Source organism: Aptenodytes forsteri, unplaced genomic scaffold (genome assembly GCF_000699145.1).
Source record: "Aptenodytes forsteri isolate BGI_AS27 unplaced genomic scaffold, ASM69914v1 Scaffold255, whole genome shotgun sequence".
NCBI lineage: Eukaryota > Metazoa > Chordata > Aves > Sphenisciformes > Spheniscidae > Aptenodytes > Aptenodytes forsteri.
Genome location: NW_008794888.1, coordinates 5,423,106 through 5,444,127, shown reverse-complemented (window position 1 = coordinate 5,444,127; position 21,022 = coordinate 5,423,106). Strand labels below are relative to the sequence as shown.

Genomic DNA, 21,022 nt, shown 5'->3' with positions numbered 1-21,022 from the left:
TTTTTTTTTTTTTTTTTTTTTTTTTTTTTTTTTTTTTTTTTTTTTTTTTTTTTTTTTTTTTTTTTTTTTTTTTTTTTTTTTTTTTTTTTTTTTTTTTTTTTTTTTTTTTTTTTTTTTTTTTTTTTTTTTTTTTTTTTTTTTTTTTTTTTTTTTTTTTTTTTTTTTTTTTTTTTTTTTTTTTTTTTTTTTTTTTTTTTTTTTTTTTTTTTTTTTTTTTTTTTTTTTTTTTTTTTTTTTTTTTTTTTTTTTTTTTTTTTTTTTTTTTTTTTTTTTTTTTTTTTTTTTTTTTTTTTTTTTTTTTTTTTTTTTTTTTTTTTTTTTTTTTTTTTTTTTTTTTTTTTTTTTTTTTTTTTTTTTTTTTTTTTTTTTTTTTTTTTTTTTTTTTTTTTTTTTTTTTTTTTTTTTTTTTTTTTTTTTTTTTTTTTTTTTTTTTTTTTTTTTTTTTTTTTTTTTTTTTTTTTTTTTTTTTTTTTTTTTTTTTTTTTTTTTTTTTTTTTTTTTTTCCAGGGGAGACAGAGGGAGAGTGGGAGGGGAGGGTTGGTGTGTCAAGGCTCTGCAGCTTTGGAGCACATAAACCAGAATATTTAGGATGGGGTTCACTGTCTAGAGGGGAGACTTTCCTAAAGGCAGCCCCCAGCATACGAGCAACTGTCACAGGAGCTTTTGTTCCTGCTTCAGGTGGGATTTCAGTGGAAAAAATTTTAAGAAGAAAAAAAAACCCAGACCCAAACTGCACAAAACCCTCTCCCCAAGGCCTGTTCAGAAAATGGAGATAAAGCAGCAATAAAGTCAAGTGCTCAATTAAGCCAGATGTACGTGCTTTAAAGCACTAACAGATGTGGCAACAGTGGCTCTAATCAAGTGGAGTTTTATGGACTGAGTGCGATGGAGGCGGGTGCATGTGCCCATTGCTTCCCAACAGGGAGTGGCACAGCAGTGCTTTTTGACTGGGGGCTCATGAAAGCCCTCGGTGGGCATGTGGGTGTTCAGGGCTGATGTTTCCCACTGTCCCCTTGGCTCCTGCCCCCTTGCCCCTGGGATGGCTGCGGTTACGGTGGTTTTCAGTTGTGGTGGTCTGTCTGAGAGCAGTGAGGGTGGGTTAATTATAGCATTCCGGGGCAATTTATCTAATGACAGCCTCCCACCTTAGTGCTTCTGGGAGGTTGTGGTGGCCCCCTTGATGTGCTCCTTCCCCAGACCCTATGCCCGGGGAGTTACATGCCCTTAAATGACTGCCACATTTTGTTTTGCAAATTTGGGGGTTCAAAAATGCAGCAGAAAGCTGTGATATGCTTTCAGCTGTAAGAAGATGGATAAAGGCCAAGTAAAACCTGTTATTCACATGCTGTACAACACCTGCAACAGACAGGGTGAATGATACTTGTTGCAGAGCAGCTGGCTGGGTTTTGGCTGGGGAGGCTCACCTGGGCCAGTCTTAGACCACATGCAGGGTTGGTTTGGAGAAGGACTTAAACATCAGTATGCCACAAGCCAGCTGAAGTTGTCCAGCGTTTTGGGGTGAACTCCATGCGAACACCAGTCCTTCTTGAAGCCAGGGGATTCCCTGGCATTTTCTTGCAGAAGCTCAGTGTTTTAACCATTTGGCTTGTTAACACAGGCATGGGTGGTTTGCTCTAACTTAGGGACCATCCCATCACCACATACCAGCAGCTTCCCCCTTTAAAGGGCTCTTAGCCACAAGCCTGGGTATCTTCCAAGCCTTTTGGCGGTAGCCAGATCCTCCCACCAGGAAAGGGGTGCTGTGTAGATCAGGTGCACAGTAAACACACCAGGGCACCGGTGCTGAGCGTGCTGGCTGGATATATGTGAAATGGTTTCTGGAGCTGTTTGAGTGGAGAGCTGACCGTTGCACATCCGAGCTTCCCTTCCAGTGGTTCAGCTGGTTTATCACATCTGTCTCCATCACTCTGTGTTTTGTGGTGGTCTGTTTTTTAAGCTTTGCAATGCCTGCCTCCCTCTTCGGGAATACAGCCAACTGATCTTCCCCTTTCTTTTCTTCCTTCCTCTACCACAGTTTTATGACTCTCTCTTCCTGCCTTTTGCTCAGCAGGAGTCTGCATACTCCTGAGGTTGGAGCTTGGGCAACTTCATGGGTGGCCCAAAATAGAGTCATTTAGAAACAAAGTGAGATCCAGCCCCTTTCTCTATAAAGGCAGGAGACCAAAGCAATGACAGCAGGGTGAAGCAGCAGGCTGCCTTGCACTACTTCCCTCCCACCTGTGTGGGAGGAAACTCCCCCTTCTGAAGGCCAAGTGACATTGATCTGGCCATGCTGTAGGCTCTGGAGGTTGGAAGTCACTGAAGGACCATAAAGGTAACTTACATTACTTGCATATATATGGCTGTTGTATGCCATAAACAGTTATTACAGATCAGCTGATCTGCAGTAAATTGCTGCCTTCTGGTAGCCTGTCCATGAGTCTGAGCCCTTCATGGAGTTACTGCGTGTGTGCACGTGTGGGACAAGTCCGCAAATCTTAATTTTGGCAAAACTCTTGTTTATTTCAATAGCAATGTTGTATCAATAAAGACTTCATGCCTAGAGAGTGGCAGTTGCCTTATTTCAGTAAATGCACATAGTAAGAGAAATAGTAAATGTGCACAATAAATACACATGCAAGACGAGGTTCAGTCCCCCCTCATGGTGTAGTCTAACATGAGGGTTCAAATTCAGCTCTGCCCCTACCTCGGAGAAGGATAAAACAAGGGTTAAAGTTTTGCAGTCGCTTTGCTGGATTTCTGAGTGAAATATTGCCCCAAGAACAGATGAACAAAGTGTTTTGACATAACCTGAAACAATTGCAATGTTGTTTAGCTTGAACATCAAATGAGAAAAAAAACCACAATCTGTGAACAGCTCAACTCAGGACTTAAATGTGGGATATGGCAACTCGGTAATAGCCCCCATGAGGAGGGAAGGATAATGTCTGTGAGTGCTGGAGGCAGCTGGGAGATGCTGGTGGACAGAAGAGACTCAACTAAATTACAGCAGATACTGCCCCTTTCCACCTACAATTCAGTGCTCTGGTTTTATTTGGAGGCACTTATGCTTTGTCCTTGGGGAATGCAAGTTCCTGGGGAAAAAGCAGTCACGGGGTTGGCTTCGAGGGCTGGTACTTGGCTAGGGAGCTGCATGGGGACAGCAGATCTAGCAGACCTCAAGGTGACACTGGTGGTAATTGCCATTGGGCTCTGGCGGGGTTTCTGAGGAGAAGGTAGGAAGGAATTACCATAATAGTAGTGCATTTTGAAAAAAGCAGACTTTGAGGAAACGCGCAATGAGATTTGGGTGTGTGGTGAGGGGAGTGCTGGACTGAGCCGCTGTCTGGAAAATAGACTGTGGAAAAGTGAGATGTTATTTAAAAACTAGTAATACAAATGGCTGAAGTTCATTCCGTTTGCATGCAATAGTCATAATAACCGAAGAAGCCAATGTGGCTGAGAAGGGAGTGGAGCAATACCGGAGATAGGCGAGAGACAGCTCTCACAGGCAGGGCAAGGCACTGCTCTGACCTTTTGGGGGTTTTAAGTCTTTTTTGCTTTACTTGTAGTATTTTTTCCTCCTGATTTTGAAGCTTTTCCACCTTTCTGCAGGGTGGAAGGTCAGACTTTTGGCCACTCTGCACGCAGCCTTCCCAGAAGGCGTGCAGAAATACTCTGCTGTAGACTCCTCTTGTCATGCCCTGTCCAGAACTGCTTCCTCACCAGCCGTTGATCTCGGTGGGGGTCGTGATCAGGCACCAAAGGGCACAGTTGGGCTTCCAGAGCCAGAGGACATCTTTCTGGTGAGCTAAGCCATCCTTGAGGAGCCAGAACAGGCAGAGGGTGTTGCCAGAAGCAACCCCTATACTATCTCCCCTAGCTTCTCATTTGACAAAGACCACAAAATTTCCCTCAGCCATCTCTCCTTGGAGCAAGATGTCTTGTATTTGGCTAAAGCACCCTATTCAAGAGACACGTTACTTGGGTTTGAAGACCCTGATGGGCAGATGTGAGCACTTCTTCCAGTAACACAGCTTTTCTCGGTGCAGGTTCAAGTTGACTTTTGACAGTCTGTCTCCAGCTAACTCGGTGTTTGCTTGTCACTGCCTACACCTAGAAGGGTAATCATGTTAAAATAGGAGAAGAGTCTCTGAACAGGTCCTGTATATTATACTTTTTCCAAAAATGTGTGAGGGAGGCAGAAATGTTTAGTGTGAATTCAGAGAAGAGTTTCTTCGTGATTGTGTGTCCATCAGATCATCAGTCCTTCATCAGCCCTTTCTGGCAGGCTGCAGAGTGTCATACCTGGGAATCAGCCTTGTTAAGATTCACAGTTCCTGTAACTCTGCCAGCCTCTGGCTCTTCTGCAGGAAAGAGAGGTGCAGCATCCCAATGCCAAACAGAGATCATCTAGGTAATTAACATGCAGGCACCCTTATGGAGGCTGCGGTAAGAAAGGCTCTTCTGTGCTTACGTAGTCTGAACTGTGGGATGCAAAAGTCCTGATGGGCTTGGACTCAGGGTCAAAGATGAGCCTGTGTTTCCTAAAACAAACTGGGGAAATAAAGGTAATCCCAACACAGCAGTAAAACCTGTAGGAAATAAATGTGCTCCGGTTTTGTTCTGGAAATTCACCAGAACTAAGGATTTAGGAGCTGAGCTTATACTAGAAGTCGGTGCAGGCTTTTTGGCGTGGCTGGGGCACCGAAGACCATACGGATGCATGCAAGTGACTGAGGAAGGAGAGCAGAGACTTGGCCTGGTAAGGTTAATGGCTTGTTTCACTCAGGCAGAAGCCCCTAATGACTAAGTAGCAGCTACTCTGGGGATTTTACAGATGGGGTCAAGGTCAAATCGGGAAGCTGCAGTGCAATTAATTTAAGCTTGGAAGTGTTTTCAAGTTAATTCATTTGGTTCTGCTGGGAAGGTTGCAGCTTTGCGGTGGGCTAATTGGAGAAGTGTGTTGAAAGGGCTGAGATACGGTTCACTAACAAGGGTGAATGCTTTTATGGTGGCAGGGAGCTCAGAGAGCCTCACTCAGCAAAACCTTCCAAACACATTAAGGTCTTTCCCCTCAGCAAGCTGCCTTCACACATGTTGAAGTTAAGCACACGCTCAAAACAACTGTCATCAGCCACAAGATGAGACCCTCTGGCTCCTCAGCTTTTAGGTGAGTCCGGAGAGCCTCTGCTGTAGGTGTGCGTTGGGATGCTCAGCAGCCCCACGCTTGGGGGAAGAAGTGGGTGAAAGAAAAGCAGGATTGCAAGTGGAAGTTGGGTAAATGAGGGGACTTGAAGTGTTCCCCTGCATTTTTGAGGGACCTGAACAGCATTTTCCCTTATCATTCTTGGCACGCAGCGAACAGCTGGCGCGGGAGGGAACAGGATATTGCAAACAACACTTGCAGGCTCGCTGTTGGTAGGAGGAGGGCTGGAGCAGACCTTCCTCAGCAGTGGTTTGTGCTCTGCCTGGCCCACACAGAGTGGGCTGGTGATGTGCTACACAGCCCATCAGTTGAATCGTTTGGCAAGAAAGCTAACAAAACAAACCTTGCTATTTTATCTCTCTTCAGCTTGGCTGCGCATTTCCATGAAATGGTGGAAACTTACTACTTTTGAGAATTCTGTTCCTGTTTGGATGTAGTTGGCATTTGCTGACGTGTTTGTAGATATATTGGGAGGTGGAGGGGGAGGAGGACTAATAGGGACACAGGCAGTCATGCAAACACGTGCACATGCAGAAACACATAGAAGCAGGCTGTGTTATTGCACAAGTCCTGTATCCTTGGGAAACCAGTCTACAAACATGATTTAAAAAAAAAAAGACTGTTTGAAGTAAAGCCCAGGGGAAGGGACATCTCGGTCCCCCTTCTTCCCTCATCTGACATCAGCTCCATTTCAGTATCACTTCTGTGCTTGCTCTAAGGTGCCAGAGGAGTTTGTGTGTGACGGGGCACAGGTGCACTACAGGGCACTGTGCACTGGGGAAGAGGTTTTTCTCTGGCTCTGGACCTAGGTGGATGGAGGAGGGAAAGTTGCTCTCTCCAGTCACCAGGAATGGGCAGAGAAAAGAGAGTGAAGCAGGCTGCTGAAAGCTGCACTGCCGCAAGTCAATGTCCCTGGCACTTTGGAGGAGCATAGAGCATTTCCTGCGGGACGCCCAAGCCAAAGGAAGGCGCTGGGTGCCCCTTGGATCACCCCTCGGTGCCAGCCACTCAGGGCACGGAGAAGAGCTTGCTAAGCAACCCCTTGCCAGAACATGCTGTTCCCTCCCTAGTCCTGCCCTCCTTGCTGGTAGAGATGGGCTGAAAAGATCTCATGGCAAAAATAAAGGGTGTTTGCAGAGCCCCAGGGGATCTCGGAGTGCTCTGTGGACAGCTTATCACAGAGGTAAAACAAGCTCTTGGAGACCGATGCAGGAATTTTCTGGCTGTGGTGTGCAATCGCCTCGCTGTTACTGGGCAAGTTGGCATGATGAAATAACCCTGGGGAGTGCAGGCAGGCAGAGGATCCCGGGAACCTGCCCTGAGGAGCTCCTTGGCAGATGGAGAGATCCTCCGAGCTGATCTCCATCTCTGTGTTTCATGGGAGCCCACGGTTCTGAGAGATTTGGGAGGCCAGCCTTTCTGCCAGCCCTCCCAAAAGCTGGGTGGCATAGACACCCCTGGGCTGCCAGGAATGCTGGCTGTGTCCTCTGCAGCCAAATCTAGTGCTTAAACATCCGCGTGTCACCTGTGCATAATTGGATGGGGCTAAGCAGAACAGGCTGCTGCCTGGGGAGAGGGGACCAGGAGGAGGTATGAGGCAGTCCCTGTAGTTGAATCCAGAAAGGGATCATACATGACTCCTCCCCAGTTAGGCCTGTCAGTGGCTATTAAACCCAGTCTAGATGCAACCTTTGGCTCCTGAACTGCTGATTGCCAGGAGGAAAGCTGGGGAGGGATTGCTCTGTAATTGTGTCCTTTCTTCTGCTCCTCCCCTGAGCATCCACGGTTGGCCCCTGTGAGAGATGTTGTCCTGGGGCAGGAGGGCGGCTTCTCTGCTCTGTAACCCTCCTGGATCCCTTCTCCCATCGCCCCCTCTCCTACATGGCCCATTGCTGGTGCTCCCTCTGTGGCATTTCCCAGTTGTGCTTTTTTTTTTGTGTGTGTGAAGTGAAGAGTGAAACTTGAGCAGCTGCTTTGGTTTCGTCTGCCTCTGGAGAGCTGCATCCAGCCTGGCTTGATTACGACTGGGGCCAGACCACGTACCGGTGCCCCCGCGTTTCCCCTCCGCTGCCGGCTGAGTGCTGACGGATGCTGTGCCGTGGCTCAGAGCTTTGCAGTTTGGCAGCAGTAATCAGCAAACCTTGGGTCCTTTTTGGGGTAGGATGGGCCAGAGGGCCTGGGGGGGACTTTGTTCTTGGCAGCTCCTGCTGCAAGGAAATTGCAACGCCGATATGATCCCTGCTGGCAAACATTTTCTGAGGTATCCAAGCTCCAGGTCAACAACACCCACACCAGAGCTATTGCACAGGAACCTTTGCCCAGGGCTCTCCTAGAAATACTTTGCAGACTGATGAGGCAGAGGTCACCGGGGCTGCAGTCGGTGTTTGTCTGCTCCTTCCCCACCTTCCTGCAAGTAATTCTCCAGCCATGGCTGTAGTGCATGTTAAAGGTCAGGTTTAAAGGCCTTGTCTGCTCTCAAGCTGTAAAGGACAAGTGCTGGGTTCCTGGCAGCCCGGGACAGGCAGCTCTGCTCCTTAAAATAAAAAATGGCAAGCAAAACCCAGAACAGGCACTTAAATTATAACTCGTGGCCACAAGAATCTGGGGGGGGGGGAGCTAGATGAAACAGACAGCGCTGCTCAGGGTGAAAAATCACTCTCTGGATGCTGCATTCCCACAGTCCCAAGTGTGCTTGCTCCTGCGTACAGTTCAGTGCCAGGGCAGGAGCGCAGGTTCCTGGGTTCACTCTGATTCTCTGCGAGGCTTTGGGCAATGCTCTCAAATTTTTCCGTGCCTTTGGTTTTTACCGTGTGCAACCCACGTTGAACACCTCTTTCTCCAGGGTAATTAATGAACTGCAAAGCGCTTTGATGTCTTCAGAGGGAAAGTGCTGGTCAATGGAGGCTGTGATTGCTGCGGGAGGGAGATGTAAGCCCCGTCCAGCCCGGGACACAGCTGGGACCTGAGTCTAGCAGGGCTCCAGGCAGGTTGTTGAAGGCCACTTGGGTGAAACTTTCTGTGGGTCTGGGACCTTAATCAGCACTTAAACACTATGCAAACACACCGGACGGATAAGCAAATACATGTGAAACCCTGCGGGCAAGCTGTCGTCAAAGGAAAGCAAGTGCAGAGAGAGAGCAGCGCTGGAGAGGGCAGCTGTGGTCCTTGGCATGGTGCATGCTCCCCGTGATACAGGCTGGCCCTCTCGTGCTAAGTGAGTGCTACTGGCTCAATCCCGTCCCACAGCCCAGATACACTTTGGGGCTCTTCAAAGGGATAAAGATGTATTTTTAACTTTAGGCAGCTGCCTTTTTTTGTGCGGTGCTTTTTTCTTGTAGCTCTGGAAGTGGCAGGTTGTTTTTAAGCCCTTCTGTTTCTCAGCCGTCTCAGCGGAGGTCCCTAGAGGTGTCAAACCAGATTCCCGAAAATTTCAGCGCTGGAAATTGGTAGCCGCTTTTGAAAATGTTGGCGAGACTGTGCAGCTTCCTACAGACGTTAGCTGATGGCCATTTGAACACGCTTTCACATCAGCCAAGTCCTCGCCCCATTGAAGCCAATGGGAATTTTCCTTGAAAAAGGCCATAAAGAAATCATTTTCTTGGCATGGATAGAGGTGTTTCATGGGCTCCACATCAGTGTTCAGGAGAACTTCAGCTATCTGCTTTGATTCCTGCCACACTTGTCCCACCCTACACAAAGTGCTCTACCTTTTGATCCAAAATAGCACAGGAGATGTTTTCCACATGCCATAGTTCTTCCATTTTCCTATAAAACTTAATTGTTTTGGAGTTTGGCACCACTCCGTTCACAGATATATTTAGTGTGAATTGAAATTGGTCAGCAAAAGGGCATTTGCCAGGGTGACAGATGGATTAGGGTTGTATATCTGAGGCAATTGCATACCTGCCCATCCCATGCCGGTAGGGTTGATGGGTGGCTTAATTGATTCATGGATAGTCATAAACAAGCACGCACAACTTGCTGCTTTTGGTCAGTGTTAAAAAGCATTATCTGGCTGTAAAAGGCGTTGTTTGGCTCCTGGCATGCTCAGTGTTCTCCCAACCTCGAGGCTTGATGTCTCCGCTCTTGTCGTTGCTACCTGGCCCATTTGCTCTTTGAAATGTGGTTCATCACACCTGATGTTCAGCCTCCTCCCGTGCATGCAGCTCATATGTGAAGGAAACACCGGTGCTTTGCATGTGGGGCCAACCTCTTCTGTCCCATCTCCCTTGCCCAGTGATTGAGCCATCCCTGCAAGCCCCAGGTCAGGAGAGCTCCTCCTAAGAGCAGCACTGGATTTGGGAGAGGGAAAAGCTGTGATGGGGCTCTGGCACCAGCCACAGGTGTATCAGTCCAGCTTGGCAGCAGGGCAAAGATACGGCTCACCGTGGCTGGCTTGGCCTTGGAGAGGAGAGCTTGCAGTTGATACCAGCCAGACCTTCCTGGTCTCTGCTCCTGTGATGGTGCCTGGGGAGCCAAGACCAATCTCTCCTGTCCCTGGGTGTGTTCATGCACATGGGTTTGCACATTTTGCTCCCATCGGTCGTTTTCTTTGGGCTGATATTTGTTAGTATTGGAAAGTGAGAAAAATGAGCAAAAATACTATCAGAAGCAGGTTTTGTGAATGAATCAGCTGACAAGAGGCTTACCAGCTCGCCTTCATTTACTAGCGTAGTGCTTATTTGGGCAGATGTCTATATATTTTAGTTGGAGGTAGGAAGGAGCGAGAATCGATGGGGGAAGGCACCACTTCCAGTTCACTGCTTTTCTGTCAGTTTGTACCATTGGTTTTCTGAATGAAGCAGGGGACCACAATTTGTCTGAGATGCTGCCCTGCTGTTGTGCTCATTCTTCTGCTGTTGTTGACAGCTTGGTGGGACACCAAGGAGAGAAGCACAAAAGATGTCAGAAGGCTAAAACCTTCCTAAGCAGCTCGTTGAGGATCAGAGCCTGGCCAGCCTTGCCTGTCTCTTGCACGGTGCTTTTTCATTTGATCCTGTCTGAAGGGTGGCCTCATGGCCTTTTCTCTTCTCACTATGTGTTTCTAATTAACGGGGAGACTGGTGTATAAACAGAAGATTCCTGCTCAAAATATTCCTTGTCCAGTTCCTAGGATGATGGCCAGACGGCAATCGCCAGGCAGCAGCCCAGACTTTGAGCTCGCCCATCTGGCTATCAAACCTGCTCCCAGTTCTCATCTGGAACCAGTATTCAGGAAAGTCATGGACTTTGCCAGATTGGTTTTGCCCCGTGTTTGCTTTTCAGTTGCTACCTAAGCAGCTAAAAACCTGCAGGCCAAACGCAGTTAGTATTTCTGGGAAGTGAGACGATCCCAGTACTGGGAGATCTGAGGCCAAAATGGTGAGGAAGTTCAAAAGGGTGTTGGACAAATCCATTGAAGGATGGGTCTGTTGGTGGCTTTTAAATCCTGTGGGTCAGATACAGTCTCCAGCCATGAAAGTGCTTTTCCTGCTGGTCTGTAGCACAGATTGGGAATGGTGCTTCTGATGTGTGTCCCCAAGCATCTGCTGATGGTCTCTTGTGCATGGCATGCTGGGCTGGGTTGGCTCTTTGATCCAGCCTACTTGGGCTGTTCTCTTGCCATCAGTCTGCAGGCAGATTTGCTGAGTAAGGTCAGACAAAACTCTTCTTGCAGTTTCCCCTGTGTGAGCCTGGGGTTGTTACACCTGAAAAGAGCTTAGAAAGCTGTGGCAGAAATAAAACACTTGTTATTATGATTTTTCACTTTGTCATGATAGTAGAGCTATGCCCTGACAAAACATCATGATGCAGCTTCTGAAAAAAAGGAAATGTTAAAATCTGTAAATGCTCTGAGTGCTTGGTCTTCCAAGAAGCAGGAGAGATCCATAAATTAAGCATTGTTACACAAGCTAAAGCATTACTTGCCCTCCGTCGTGCAGAGTTTGATGTGATTTCTTCTATATAAGTGCTGGAAAGCTGAAATTGGAGGTGCCGGAGAGAATGCTGATGTTGGGAGGCTGGGTGCTACAGTTTCTCCTTGGCATATGCTAAAAGACACTTCATGTTTGTCACCACTGTAGGACCAGAATGGCCTGGTGTGTCACTGGTGTGGGACCTGTGGAGCTGCTGAAGAGCTCCTGTGTACAGAGATATATACAGAGATGTACTTAACCTGGGTTATTGTGGTGAGAGGTGATGTGCGTGCATGGGTTGAATCTTAATTTGGGCTGGAAAGGACCTCTGGAGGTCTTGGTCCAAGCCCCTGCTTAAAGCAGGGCCAGCTTCGATGTTAGATCCAGCTATACAGTGTTAGATGTGCTAGCTCAGCCAGATCACACCAGGCACCAAGGAGGGGTCAGCTGTCACCTTCTGGGCTTCTGGAGCAAGCAGGAGGAATTGAGATCTGTCCTCATTGCCACTGCAAAGTCCAAAGGGACTGGTGTCTGCAGCATCGTGACCATCGTGTCCTACTTTGGCAAGAATTGCTCTCAGAAGCAGCACCCAGTGAACTGGGAAAATGCACAAAGGAGAGAGTGAAGAAGGTGGAAAAAGTCCAGTGTTTATCCCCAGATTTCTGCTAACTGATTTTGAAACGGCTGAATTAGCTAGGGGTCTTGCAGCTTGCAGCAGTGGCTAATTTGGGCCTGGGACATGTCGGGCTGTTACACAGTCAGCAGAAGTGGCCAAATGCAGAAGTAGGTAGAAGCTAAACAAGTAATGCACTGTTTGACAAACGATGTGAAAGACAATAAGGCAAGGACGATCACTGAAATGGCAGGATCTCCAAGGGAAATTAGGGTGGCCATAAAACAGAGGCAAGGTATTTTTGAAAGCAGGCCTGAGAATCTATTTTAGCACATTAATATTGAGTAAGTATTCCTGGAGATACTCTGGGGGATGATAGATGGACTCCAGGTATTGTTAACTAATCGCTGTGGTTCTAAGTTTTGGAGCCGAAGTACACTTGGCATCCCTAACCCAACTGGACTTCTGATGGGAAAATTACATTCTTCGGGAAGTAATTTAGAAGGTCAAAGAAAAACCAGAAAGAGCTTCTCCAGCAGCGATTTCCCCTGCTCTCTAAACTGTCTTTTAGTGTGGTAATAATGCCAGAATGAAAGGATCTATTCTCACCTTCCAGATGAAAGGGCTAATGCAATTTAAAATTTTTGCATGCAAAGATTTTTATGGCTTGGTAACCGGCCATGCTTGAAAGTGATCCAGGACGGGATGAACATGTGAGAGCGCCTGGCTGAGCTTGACCCTTTCCTTGTCTGCCTTGTCTCCTGTAGATAATGGCGATGACCGGTCCGAGAGCATCCTTGCTGAGAACCACGTGGATGGCACCACGGGAATCCTGAGCGGAGCCAGTGGGAGGAAGCCCATGAAGACGGGCATGAAGGAGCTGGCAGTTATGAGGGAGAAAGTGAACGAGCAGCAGCGGCAGATGGGCAAAGTCGGCAAGCCCCATCACAACCACGAGGACTTGAAGAAGTGTCGACGGGCAGGGTGAGAGGGCAGGGGGCATGGGGAGCTAATGGAGGCAGCTGTGGGCTCACCAGGAAATGCTGAATGCAAAAGCCTTAGTGACATCTGCAACAAACGGTCTTAAAAAGAAAAGGAAAAAAAAAAAAAAAGGAAAAAGGGGGGAGAGGGACAGAGAAAAAAAGGAAAAGCAAACGTTTGTTTTGGCCTGAAGCTGGGGCCGAACACACCATCTGATGAACTTTGATGTGCTGGCGAGGAGGCGTTATTTTCATTGCAGCTTCACCTCCTGACAGCAGAGCTGGGGAAGGGGGGTCCTGCTGGCTCAACACCTACCTCCACAGGGGTGCGAGCGTGCCCTTTGCCTGTGGGCCAGCTTTCTCACACCCTTTTTCCCTAAGGAAGTGCCAGGGATGGCCCAGGGGCATTTGGGAGGTGGAAGGGTGTCTGCTTGCTGCAGGGCAGCCCCAGTCCAGGTGGGGGGGGGGGGGGGGGGGGGGCAGAGCCACCGAGGATGGGCTGTGGGGCTGTTACATAGCAGGGAGAGTGCCCGGAGTCGTCCCTGTCCCCTTCTTTCCTGTCCCTGTCTCTTTACCCTCCAGTCCTTGGCCGTGGTTTCCCTCTAGTGGGCAGCTTGGTCAAGGCAACGAGATGGGATGGGGATGGAAAGCCACCCCAAAAGGTCCATAATACGTATCTCTATAAACATATAGGGTATTTATATCTGGGAAGTGCAGGGACAGAAAGGAGCTTTAAAAGAGAGCCCTCATCCCCTCCAAGGAATAGGCAAAGCAGAGGTTCAAAATAAGGTGCAGGCATCGTCAACTTAGAGAGCTGCCACACTGCTGCTGCTCCTTTGGAAAAAAACAGCAACTGCAAAAGCAGAGAGGTGTGGACTCACTCTGGCTCACATCAGGCATAATTCAACCAGGCTGCCTTGGCTGGGAGCACTGGCTTGGGGCTGCTGTGGAGCAAGAGGGATGACTCCAGAGGCTGCCTTTGCTGGGTGCTCTCATTCCTGGGGCTTCCCTTCGACTCCCATGGGGTCTCATATGCTTTGAGTTGCACTTCTGGGCCAAAACTGCATCGCAGGTGTGGGATCTGGGCTATGCTTATGGAAACCCTCCTGGTCTGTCAGGATTAGTCCTGCTTCATATCACTTGTCACCACCAGTGGGACCCATGGGAGCATCTCTGAGGCTTCTCCTCCTCTGTGCCTCCAGGGCCTGTGACCTGATGTCATGTTGGCTCTTGGCCATGTGAGGCGCATGGGAGAGATATGCATGTCTCCCTGTGTGGATCTCCACACATCGGCATGTGCAGACGTGCAGCGCTCTGATTTTGGGTGCCTGCAGGTGAAGTCTGCAGCGGAACCCAGTGGCAAACCTGTGTCATGAGGAAGTGCATGCAGGTGTTCATCCCTACTGGTGTTTCCGTTGTCCAAAGTGTTAACATTGAATGGTCCCGTTGCCCTGACTTTTTTTGTTTTGTTTTCTGCTTTCTGGGCTCTTTTCAGACCCCTTGTCAGCAGGAGCTGGATCAGGTCTTGGAACGCATCTCCACTATGCGACTGCCGGATGAGCGAGGTCCCCTGGAGCACCTCTACTCCCTCCACATCCCCAACTGCGACAAGCACGGCTTGTACAATCTCAAACAGGTAAGTGGGGAGACCCAGACCCCCAGGGCTGGCCACACTCTTAGTGAGATGAGACCCACATCTATGCTTGGCTGCAGGCAGCCCAGAGATGGAATATCTGTTTAGTTCAGAGCCCCTTCTTGCCTGTGAGAGCTGCTTATCTGTCCAGGTCTGTTTTCATGTGCTTTGAGCCAAGTCTTGTCCTGGCTGGGCCCTGCTACAGGGGAAAAGCAGAGAGGGTCTGAATGCTGGCCAGTCCTGCAAACAAAGCAGAAAGCACTTCTCTTGAGGTCAAGAAGGTTTCTAGCACACTTTACTGGTTTTTCTCCACAAATTGAGGCTGGTCCCACAGCTCCAGGAGAGATTCTTTCCAGATGAGGTGGGAATTGGGGGCAGCATCCTTCCGAAAGTATTTACGGGGCCCAAAAGGACTCAAATGACTTGATGTGTGTCTGAATTTTGACTTCTTGGCTTTGTTCATGCAAAACCAGCAGGTGTCAGTGGCTGATGCATGGGGGAAAAAAAAAGCCAGGAAAAACCTCTTGGGCAGCAAAACACCAGCTTGTCAAGGGTTGATTGGCAGCCATGTGTGAATAGTACCTGGATATGAGCATCCCTTATAGCTATGTGTAACTGAGCCTTTGGAAGGGACCCCAGAAAACCTGCTGTTTTCATGGCTAAGCCTTTTTCTCAGGCTACTTTCACCCTTTAATCAGGAGCATTAAAAAAAAAAAAAAGCATTAAAAAAAGAGAAGGCTCTGAGATAATCTTCCTCCGTTCCTTATCTCTTCCCTGTCCTGCCTGGACCCTCACCCTCTGCCTCCCCCCGAAGAGCCCCACGGGCTGGCTGGATCCCCCAGCAGGAGCACACTTGGAAGGGGTGCATGGAGCAGAGCTGGCAAATTCCCCATAAGGAGATGAGCCGTGTCTGGGGAATGAGCCTGGGCAACGCAGCGATGCAGCGTGCGCTGCAAAAGGAAAGACAGTCTCTGCTGCTCCTTGTGCCTGGGAAACAAGTCAGCCTGCACTGAAGGGTGCAGATGGGTTACACACTGGTCACTGCTGCAGGAAAAACCTTCTTCCCCGCCCTGTCCTGGTTAAGGGCAAACAAGGCAAATGTGAAGTGATACTCATTTCCCTCCATCTGGGTTTCCAGAGCCAAGCATCAGCTCCTTTTCGTTTGCTGGAAAGTGGATGCCAGCAAAAGCATTCCCAGTTGCTCCCACTTCTTGTGGGCCTGTGCTCGGGTGGAGGGTGCCTGGATGCACTCGCCTGCTGGGGAGGCTTTTTCTTCCTCTCTTTTTGTGCTTTTTATTTCCATGAACAAGGCTGCATTTTGACCTCAGTCCAGCTGCAGAAAATGGCTTGAATTCAGCCTTAGAGTGCACACAGGCTGGCCTGCTGGAGTAACCTCTGCATCTCCTGCTATGCCTTATTCAGAGATATGTCTGCTGGGGATGGAGCGATGAGCATCAGGTTTGAAGTGCCTACAGCCCTTCCAGGGCAAGAGATGGATAATAACCATTAGGGCAAGAAACCTCTCTCTAACCAGACCAGGCTGGCAGCGGCAGAGTCCAGGTCCAGATGCGCCATGGTCCCTACCTCTCTTCTGGGACAAAGTGAAACCCTGTTTGGAAACATGTTTGCATCTGGCTGTGGGGGCCTTGCTGTCATGTTTCAGTTTGTTTAGCCCAGTTTGCAGGTGAGAAGAAGCTTACACAGCTCCTCTGTCAGTCTGTTTCATCCCTCTTCCCCCAGGGATTTTTGACTCCATGGATGCTTTCATCCACAGCTGACAGAGCGCAATGTATCTCAGGGGCAGTTGCCCTCGTGGTTCGTTAAAATTGGCTTTTTGGTCCCTGGCACAGCCCCTGGGGGAAGAGGTCCAGCCCTCAGCCTGGACCACTGGAGCAGCGATGCTGGTGCAGCACAGACTCTGAGGTGTCTGAGTGTAGCATCCATGAGTCTTGCCTAAATCCAAACTAGTGCCAAATCACTGAAGAAACCCCAGCTCTGCTTGTGTTAAGGCTTTGGGCTGGTGGGGCTGGGAAAGGGGGTTGTTTTGTCCCCGTATTTTCTCCTCTGATGCCTTGCCTGTCCCTTTCCATACAGTGCAAGATGTCGGTGAACGGGCAGCGGGGCGAGTGCTGGTGTGTGGACCCCATCCACGGGAAGGTGATCCAGGGTGCACCCACCATTCGTGGGGACCCCGAGTGCCACCTTTTCTACACAGCCCATGAGCAGGAAGACCGGGGAGCACATGCCCTGCGGAGCCAGTAGATGGACGTGATCCTGCTTGCTGGAGGCAGCTCGCCGTGGCCCCAGTGTTGGATTTTACATGGGTTTCAGCGTGTCTCTTTAGGCTCTGGAAGAGACTGGGGTTGGGTCCTGCGTGCTGCCCTCCTTCCCCTGCTGCCCAGCTGCTGGGGATGGGAGGGATGACAGGAGGGGAAGGGCGGTGGGGGGGTTGCAAGGAGAAGGGACTGCTTTCCTATAGTCTTTCACCCAACGTAAGCCAGAGAACTGGTCTTTTTTGCTCCTCACCCCGTGGCCCTGCCCTCCCTGCTGCTTCGCGGCATCTTCCCGCACCCTCCAGCATGGAGCGCTGTGTGCTTCCCAACACCTCCCAGGGGGCAAAACCCCTCACCACGGGCAGGAGGGGGACAAAAAACAAAGGAAAACCCCCACCCTTTCCCCCTCTTTCCCTTCCTTCCCTGAGACCAAAGACTGTAAATACTGTCGCCTGCCTCTTGTATCCTGCCGGTCCCCTGTGCCACAGCCTGGCCATCAGTCCTGGCATGGGATGTGGTGTGGGAGGGAGGGAAGGAGGAAAACACCCTGGCTTCACAGCTGGAACATGCTGGTGTTGTCAGGATGCATCCCCCAAGGAGGCATCAGTGAGGGAAAGGGCTAAGGATGAGACAGCCTGCCCAAAACACCCCTGGGTGCTTCCCTTCCTGGTGCTGGAGCACAGCCAGCCCCGCAGGGACCTGGCTCCAGCTGCTGGTCCAGGAGGATGGGGCCTTTGAGTGACGGTGAAGCTAAACACTTGGTTTTCCAGGGGGTTTGAAGGGCTATTGCCCAGTATTTCTTGGGATCAGCTTATGCTGAGGGAGCTAAAGTGAACTTGCTGGGGCTGGGTGGAAGGATGCCTGTGTAGATTTAGGATGACAAGCCAAGGAGTCTCTCTCTCTCTCTTTCTCTCTCTCATTCATTCTTTCTTTGTTTCTAGATAGGAAAAAAACCCATCTAAAACCTGCACTCCCAAGAGCAGCTGCCCTTGTCCCTCCATTTTTGTTTGGGACTGGAGTGAGCATCTGCTATTCAGCACACACTTTTTCTTTTTTTTTTTTTTTTTGTAAGTAAATTACAGTATATATCTTGCTTTGTAAAGGCCCTGACACACATGCACCCCTCTGCCCACACAGACATTTGTATAGATTAAATCCAAGTGATTCCAGGCGCTCTGAGAGGTTTTGCGCTGGACATGCCGCTCCGAGGAGAGATGTGTCTCTGCTGTTATTTCACCTGTTGATTTCTTTCTGTACAGAACACACTGATGCTGAGAATAAATAACTTTCCCATCGCCTAAGCAAGGAGATTTTTTTTTTTTATTTTTATTTTTTTTTTCCTTTTTACATGGAAACCATTTGCAGAGCAGTTGCAAAAATCCTCTCCTTGCAGTAAAAGTCTTGGGCTTTCCTTAAATGAAATCAAGGGTGTGTGTGGAATAAAGCATCTCCCAATTTCTGGCAAATGCTTCTGAGTAGCAAACAGCCTCCAGATCCCAGGTCCTCTGTGGGGTTAGGTTGAATAGGGTGGAGGAAGGAGGTTCCCTGGCAAGTGTGGGGTCTGGCTGACCGTAACCCACAGGGATGGGACCAGCCCTTGGTAGCTCCTGGCACACCTCAGAAACACCAAATGGTGCTGGAGAAACACCATGTTGGGGTCCCCACTGCTGATACCCCCCTCATCTGGGGACTTTGATCTGGATAAGGAAAAACAAAAAGCCCAACAGGCTCTGGAGGAAGGGGAGTGCTGGGGTTTGTTGTTTTTTCCCCCTTCTTGGCCCCACATTTCAGATCCTGAGTGCAGAGGGCACAGGTGCTTTCTGCACATTAAGCCCCTCACAACTTTGCAGGGGTTTGGACGTGACAGTGGAGGAGAAAGGGAAAGGAGCCCCTTTGGAAAGTTGGGTGAGGGTGTGTGCACATGCATGTGTATGAGAGGGAGCGAGAGCGCATGAGGGAGAAAGGAAACACCTGCATGCAAAGCCAAGTAACTGTAAAAATGCTACCTGTTTTCTGTTAACATCTGAGGGTGTTCTGCTTTTTCATGTAAACGTTGCACATGCTGGTTCTCATCTGCAGTTTGTACTTTTTGTTTTGTTTAGGAATCAGGAAGTTTTCTTTTGTGTTTTTCTCTTTTGGAAAAGCTGAACTGCATAAAGTTGGAATAAATTAAATGGGATGCCAGAAAACTGTCATCTTCCCCCTCCCCACTCCCCTCTGTTCACAGGACACGTTTCCTGATGCATCACACACAAATTTGGGCCTGTTCAGCTTTTGTCCTGGGTGTGTTTAAACAGTGGGCCGGACAAGCGGCAATGGGAGTTGGGCCTTTTATCGTTACTGGTCCCAGCTGGATGAGCGGGGAGGAACTGGTGTTGCTCGTCTGCCGGCCTGCTACATTCCTGCTCCACATGTGGTACCTTGTGAATCTGCAAAACACAACTGTGCCCTTTAGTCCTCTCGAGTCAGCAACTGGCCAGTGCCTGTGCAGAGACCATCTCCCTGCCTGACAGCAGCTATATTTGGTGGAAAAGAGTGGTTGTGTCCTGCTTTGCTGGGCAGAGTGCCCTGTCCGGCGTGATGCTCATGGAGCTCCCTGAGCTGCTGAGAGGCTGCTTGAGCAGGGGAGCAGCTTTGCAAGGGAAGGTCCTACCCAGCGCAGAGACCTCAGGGACCTTGGCAGATGCTTGGGCAAAGGCTATAAGGAGAAGGGAGCTCTGCTCTTTCTGGCTTCCCAACCTTGGTATGTCAGGGACTTGTTGCATCCAACTGTGCTGTTTATTAGCCAGCAGATGGACCTGTTCTCCATGAATCATCCAGGCTCCTTTAAGCGTCTCGCTGTGGTTTTGGTCTCCTCTGCACCTCATGCAAAGGGTTCCTTGGCTGAGTGGGGCATTGCAGGGAAAAAACCTCCATGGGTTTCCGTGGAGGACCCTCCAAGGGCTCTCCCCTTTTCTTGCTCAGGGAGAGCAAAATTTGAGCCAGCCAAAAAGCCAGCCTTAGTGTTTCCATGTGAAGTCTTTGCCCAGAATGGGCTGCTGGAAAAGTGCAGGGGGTCCTGGGCTGCGTGTGGGATCAAGGCTTGGCTGAGGTCCTCCACTCATGGGGCCGTGGAGACAGGTCCCTTGAAGGTCCTGCACCTCCTCCCAGGGTGAGAAGTGCTGCCTAAGGGAGCATGATGGCACAGCTCAGTGCTTGGGGCTCCATGGGGAGGCAAAGAACAATAATAATAAAAAAAACCCAACGCATACTGCATTCAATTAAAATTGCAGCCTTGAGGGAGAGGCCCTGTGTAGCCCCCAACTGCCAGCATCCAGGTGACTGCGGTTTCCCTTTGGCCTCCCCAAAGGAAGGCAAAACCACCAGGTTGCTTCCCCATCTGTTTTTTCCTACCCCATGCCAGGACGTTCAGTGGGATTGATGCATGCAGAGGGGCTGGGCAGCAGTGGGGAGCACCAGGAAAATGTATGGGGACAGGAGGCAGTGAGCGCATGGGACTGCAGGGGATGGGGAGGAGGACAGCCAGGATGGGGGGTGGGATATAAGCTGGAGAATATCGGAAAAGGAGCAAAATTAACATTTAATACCACCCCGTTTTGTTCCCCTGGAGGAAGCTGGTGGTGGCTCAGGAGATGCCATGGGGGGTATGTCAGTAGCACTGTGGGGCACAAAGATGCTCCAAGCCAGGTGCTGCCCAGGGAGGGCTGAGGGTGGCAGAGGTGCCTGAGCCCAGCCATGCCTGGGGCCATGCTCCAGTTCAAGGGCTGGAGGTGGCCTTTGCATCTGAGTCAAGAGCCTGAGGAGGACAGGAGCCCTCAGCCCAGCAAAGGGGGCTTGCAGCCTGCCAGGATCCTTGCAGAGCGGCAGACATTCAGCAGTAAGGCAAGGGGAGCAAAGAGCTTCTGGTTAGGTTTCCCCAGGGTTGCCACACAGCCTTGAAGGCTCTGTGTGTGTGTGTGTGCATGTGTGTGATGGGTGTCACTGCTTGCATCCTGGCTCGGGGGTTTCTTCTGGGCCGCCTTTGTGCCTTCTGTACTCTGGATAATCAGGTGTGCAGTTGGGCAGCGGGACCTGGCCAGCAGCACGTGGGGTACTAGCCGAAACCCCAGCAGCTCTGGTGTACACACACAAAAGTTATCTATGCTGGCAAACTCCAGTTTTAGTGTAGCATAAAAATTATACACTAGTATAATATAAATAATACTTAGTATAAATAATTAGTATAAGGCTGTATGGCTGTATCTATGTATAGCTGTAGCTGTAGCTTGTGGGTAGGAGTATGATTTACTAACCCACTAGCTGGGGCCGGGGGGGAGGAGCACCAGTGCCTGTGTGGCTGAAAGCAGCAGCAATGCCTCCCTGCCCGGCAGCGCAGGCAGCGCAGGCAGGCTCGGCGCGCCCCCTGGTGCCGGCTGCGGCA

General features: G+C 49.6%; 1 protein-coding gene across 1 annotated transcript; it reads left to right on the top strand.

Moving 5' to 3' along the window:
* The first annotated feature begins 12,509 nt into the window (after window positions 1–12,509).
* Window positions 12,510–16,707, top strand: IGFBP2 (insulin like growth factor binding protein 2). Its single transcript, XM_009274963.2, has 4 exons — window positions 12,510–12,695; window positions 13,347–13,358; window positions 14,192–14,332; window positions 16,424–16,707. Exons 1-4 carry the CDS (start codon window positions 12,576–12,578, stop codon window positions 16,589–16,591), a joined length of 441 nt encoding a protein of 146 aa, XP_009273238.1. The 5' UTR covers window positions 12,510–12,575; the 3' UTR covers window positions 16,592–16,707.
* The last annotated feature ends 4,315 nt before the right edge of the window (window positions 16,708–21,022 follow it).

Bases quoted from the DNA above. Each gene is read 5' to 3' on its own strand.
- IGFBP2 (XM_009274963.2), top strand. From the start codon at position 12,576: ATGAAGACGGGCATGAAGGAGCTGGCAGTTATGAGGGAGAAAGTGAAC. The intron at 14,333-16,423 runs GTAAGTGGGGAG...CTTTCCATACAG, and splicing joins GCTTGTACAATCTCAAACAG to TGCAAGATGTCGGTGAACGG.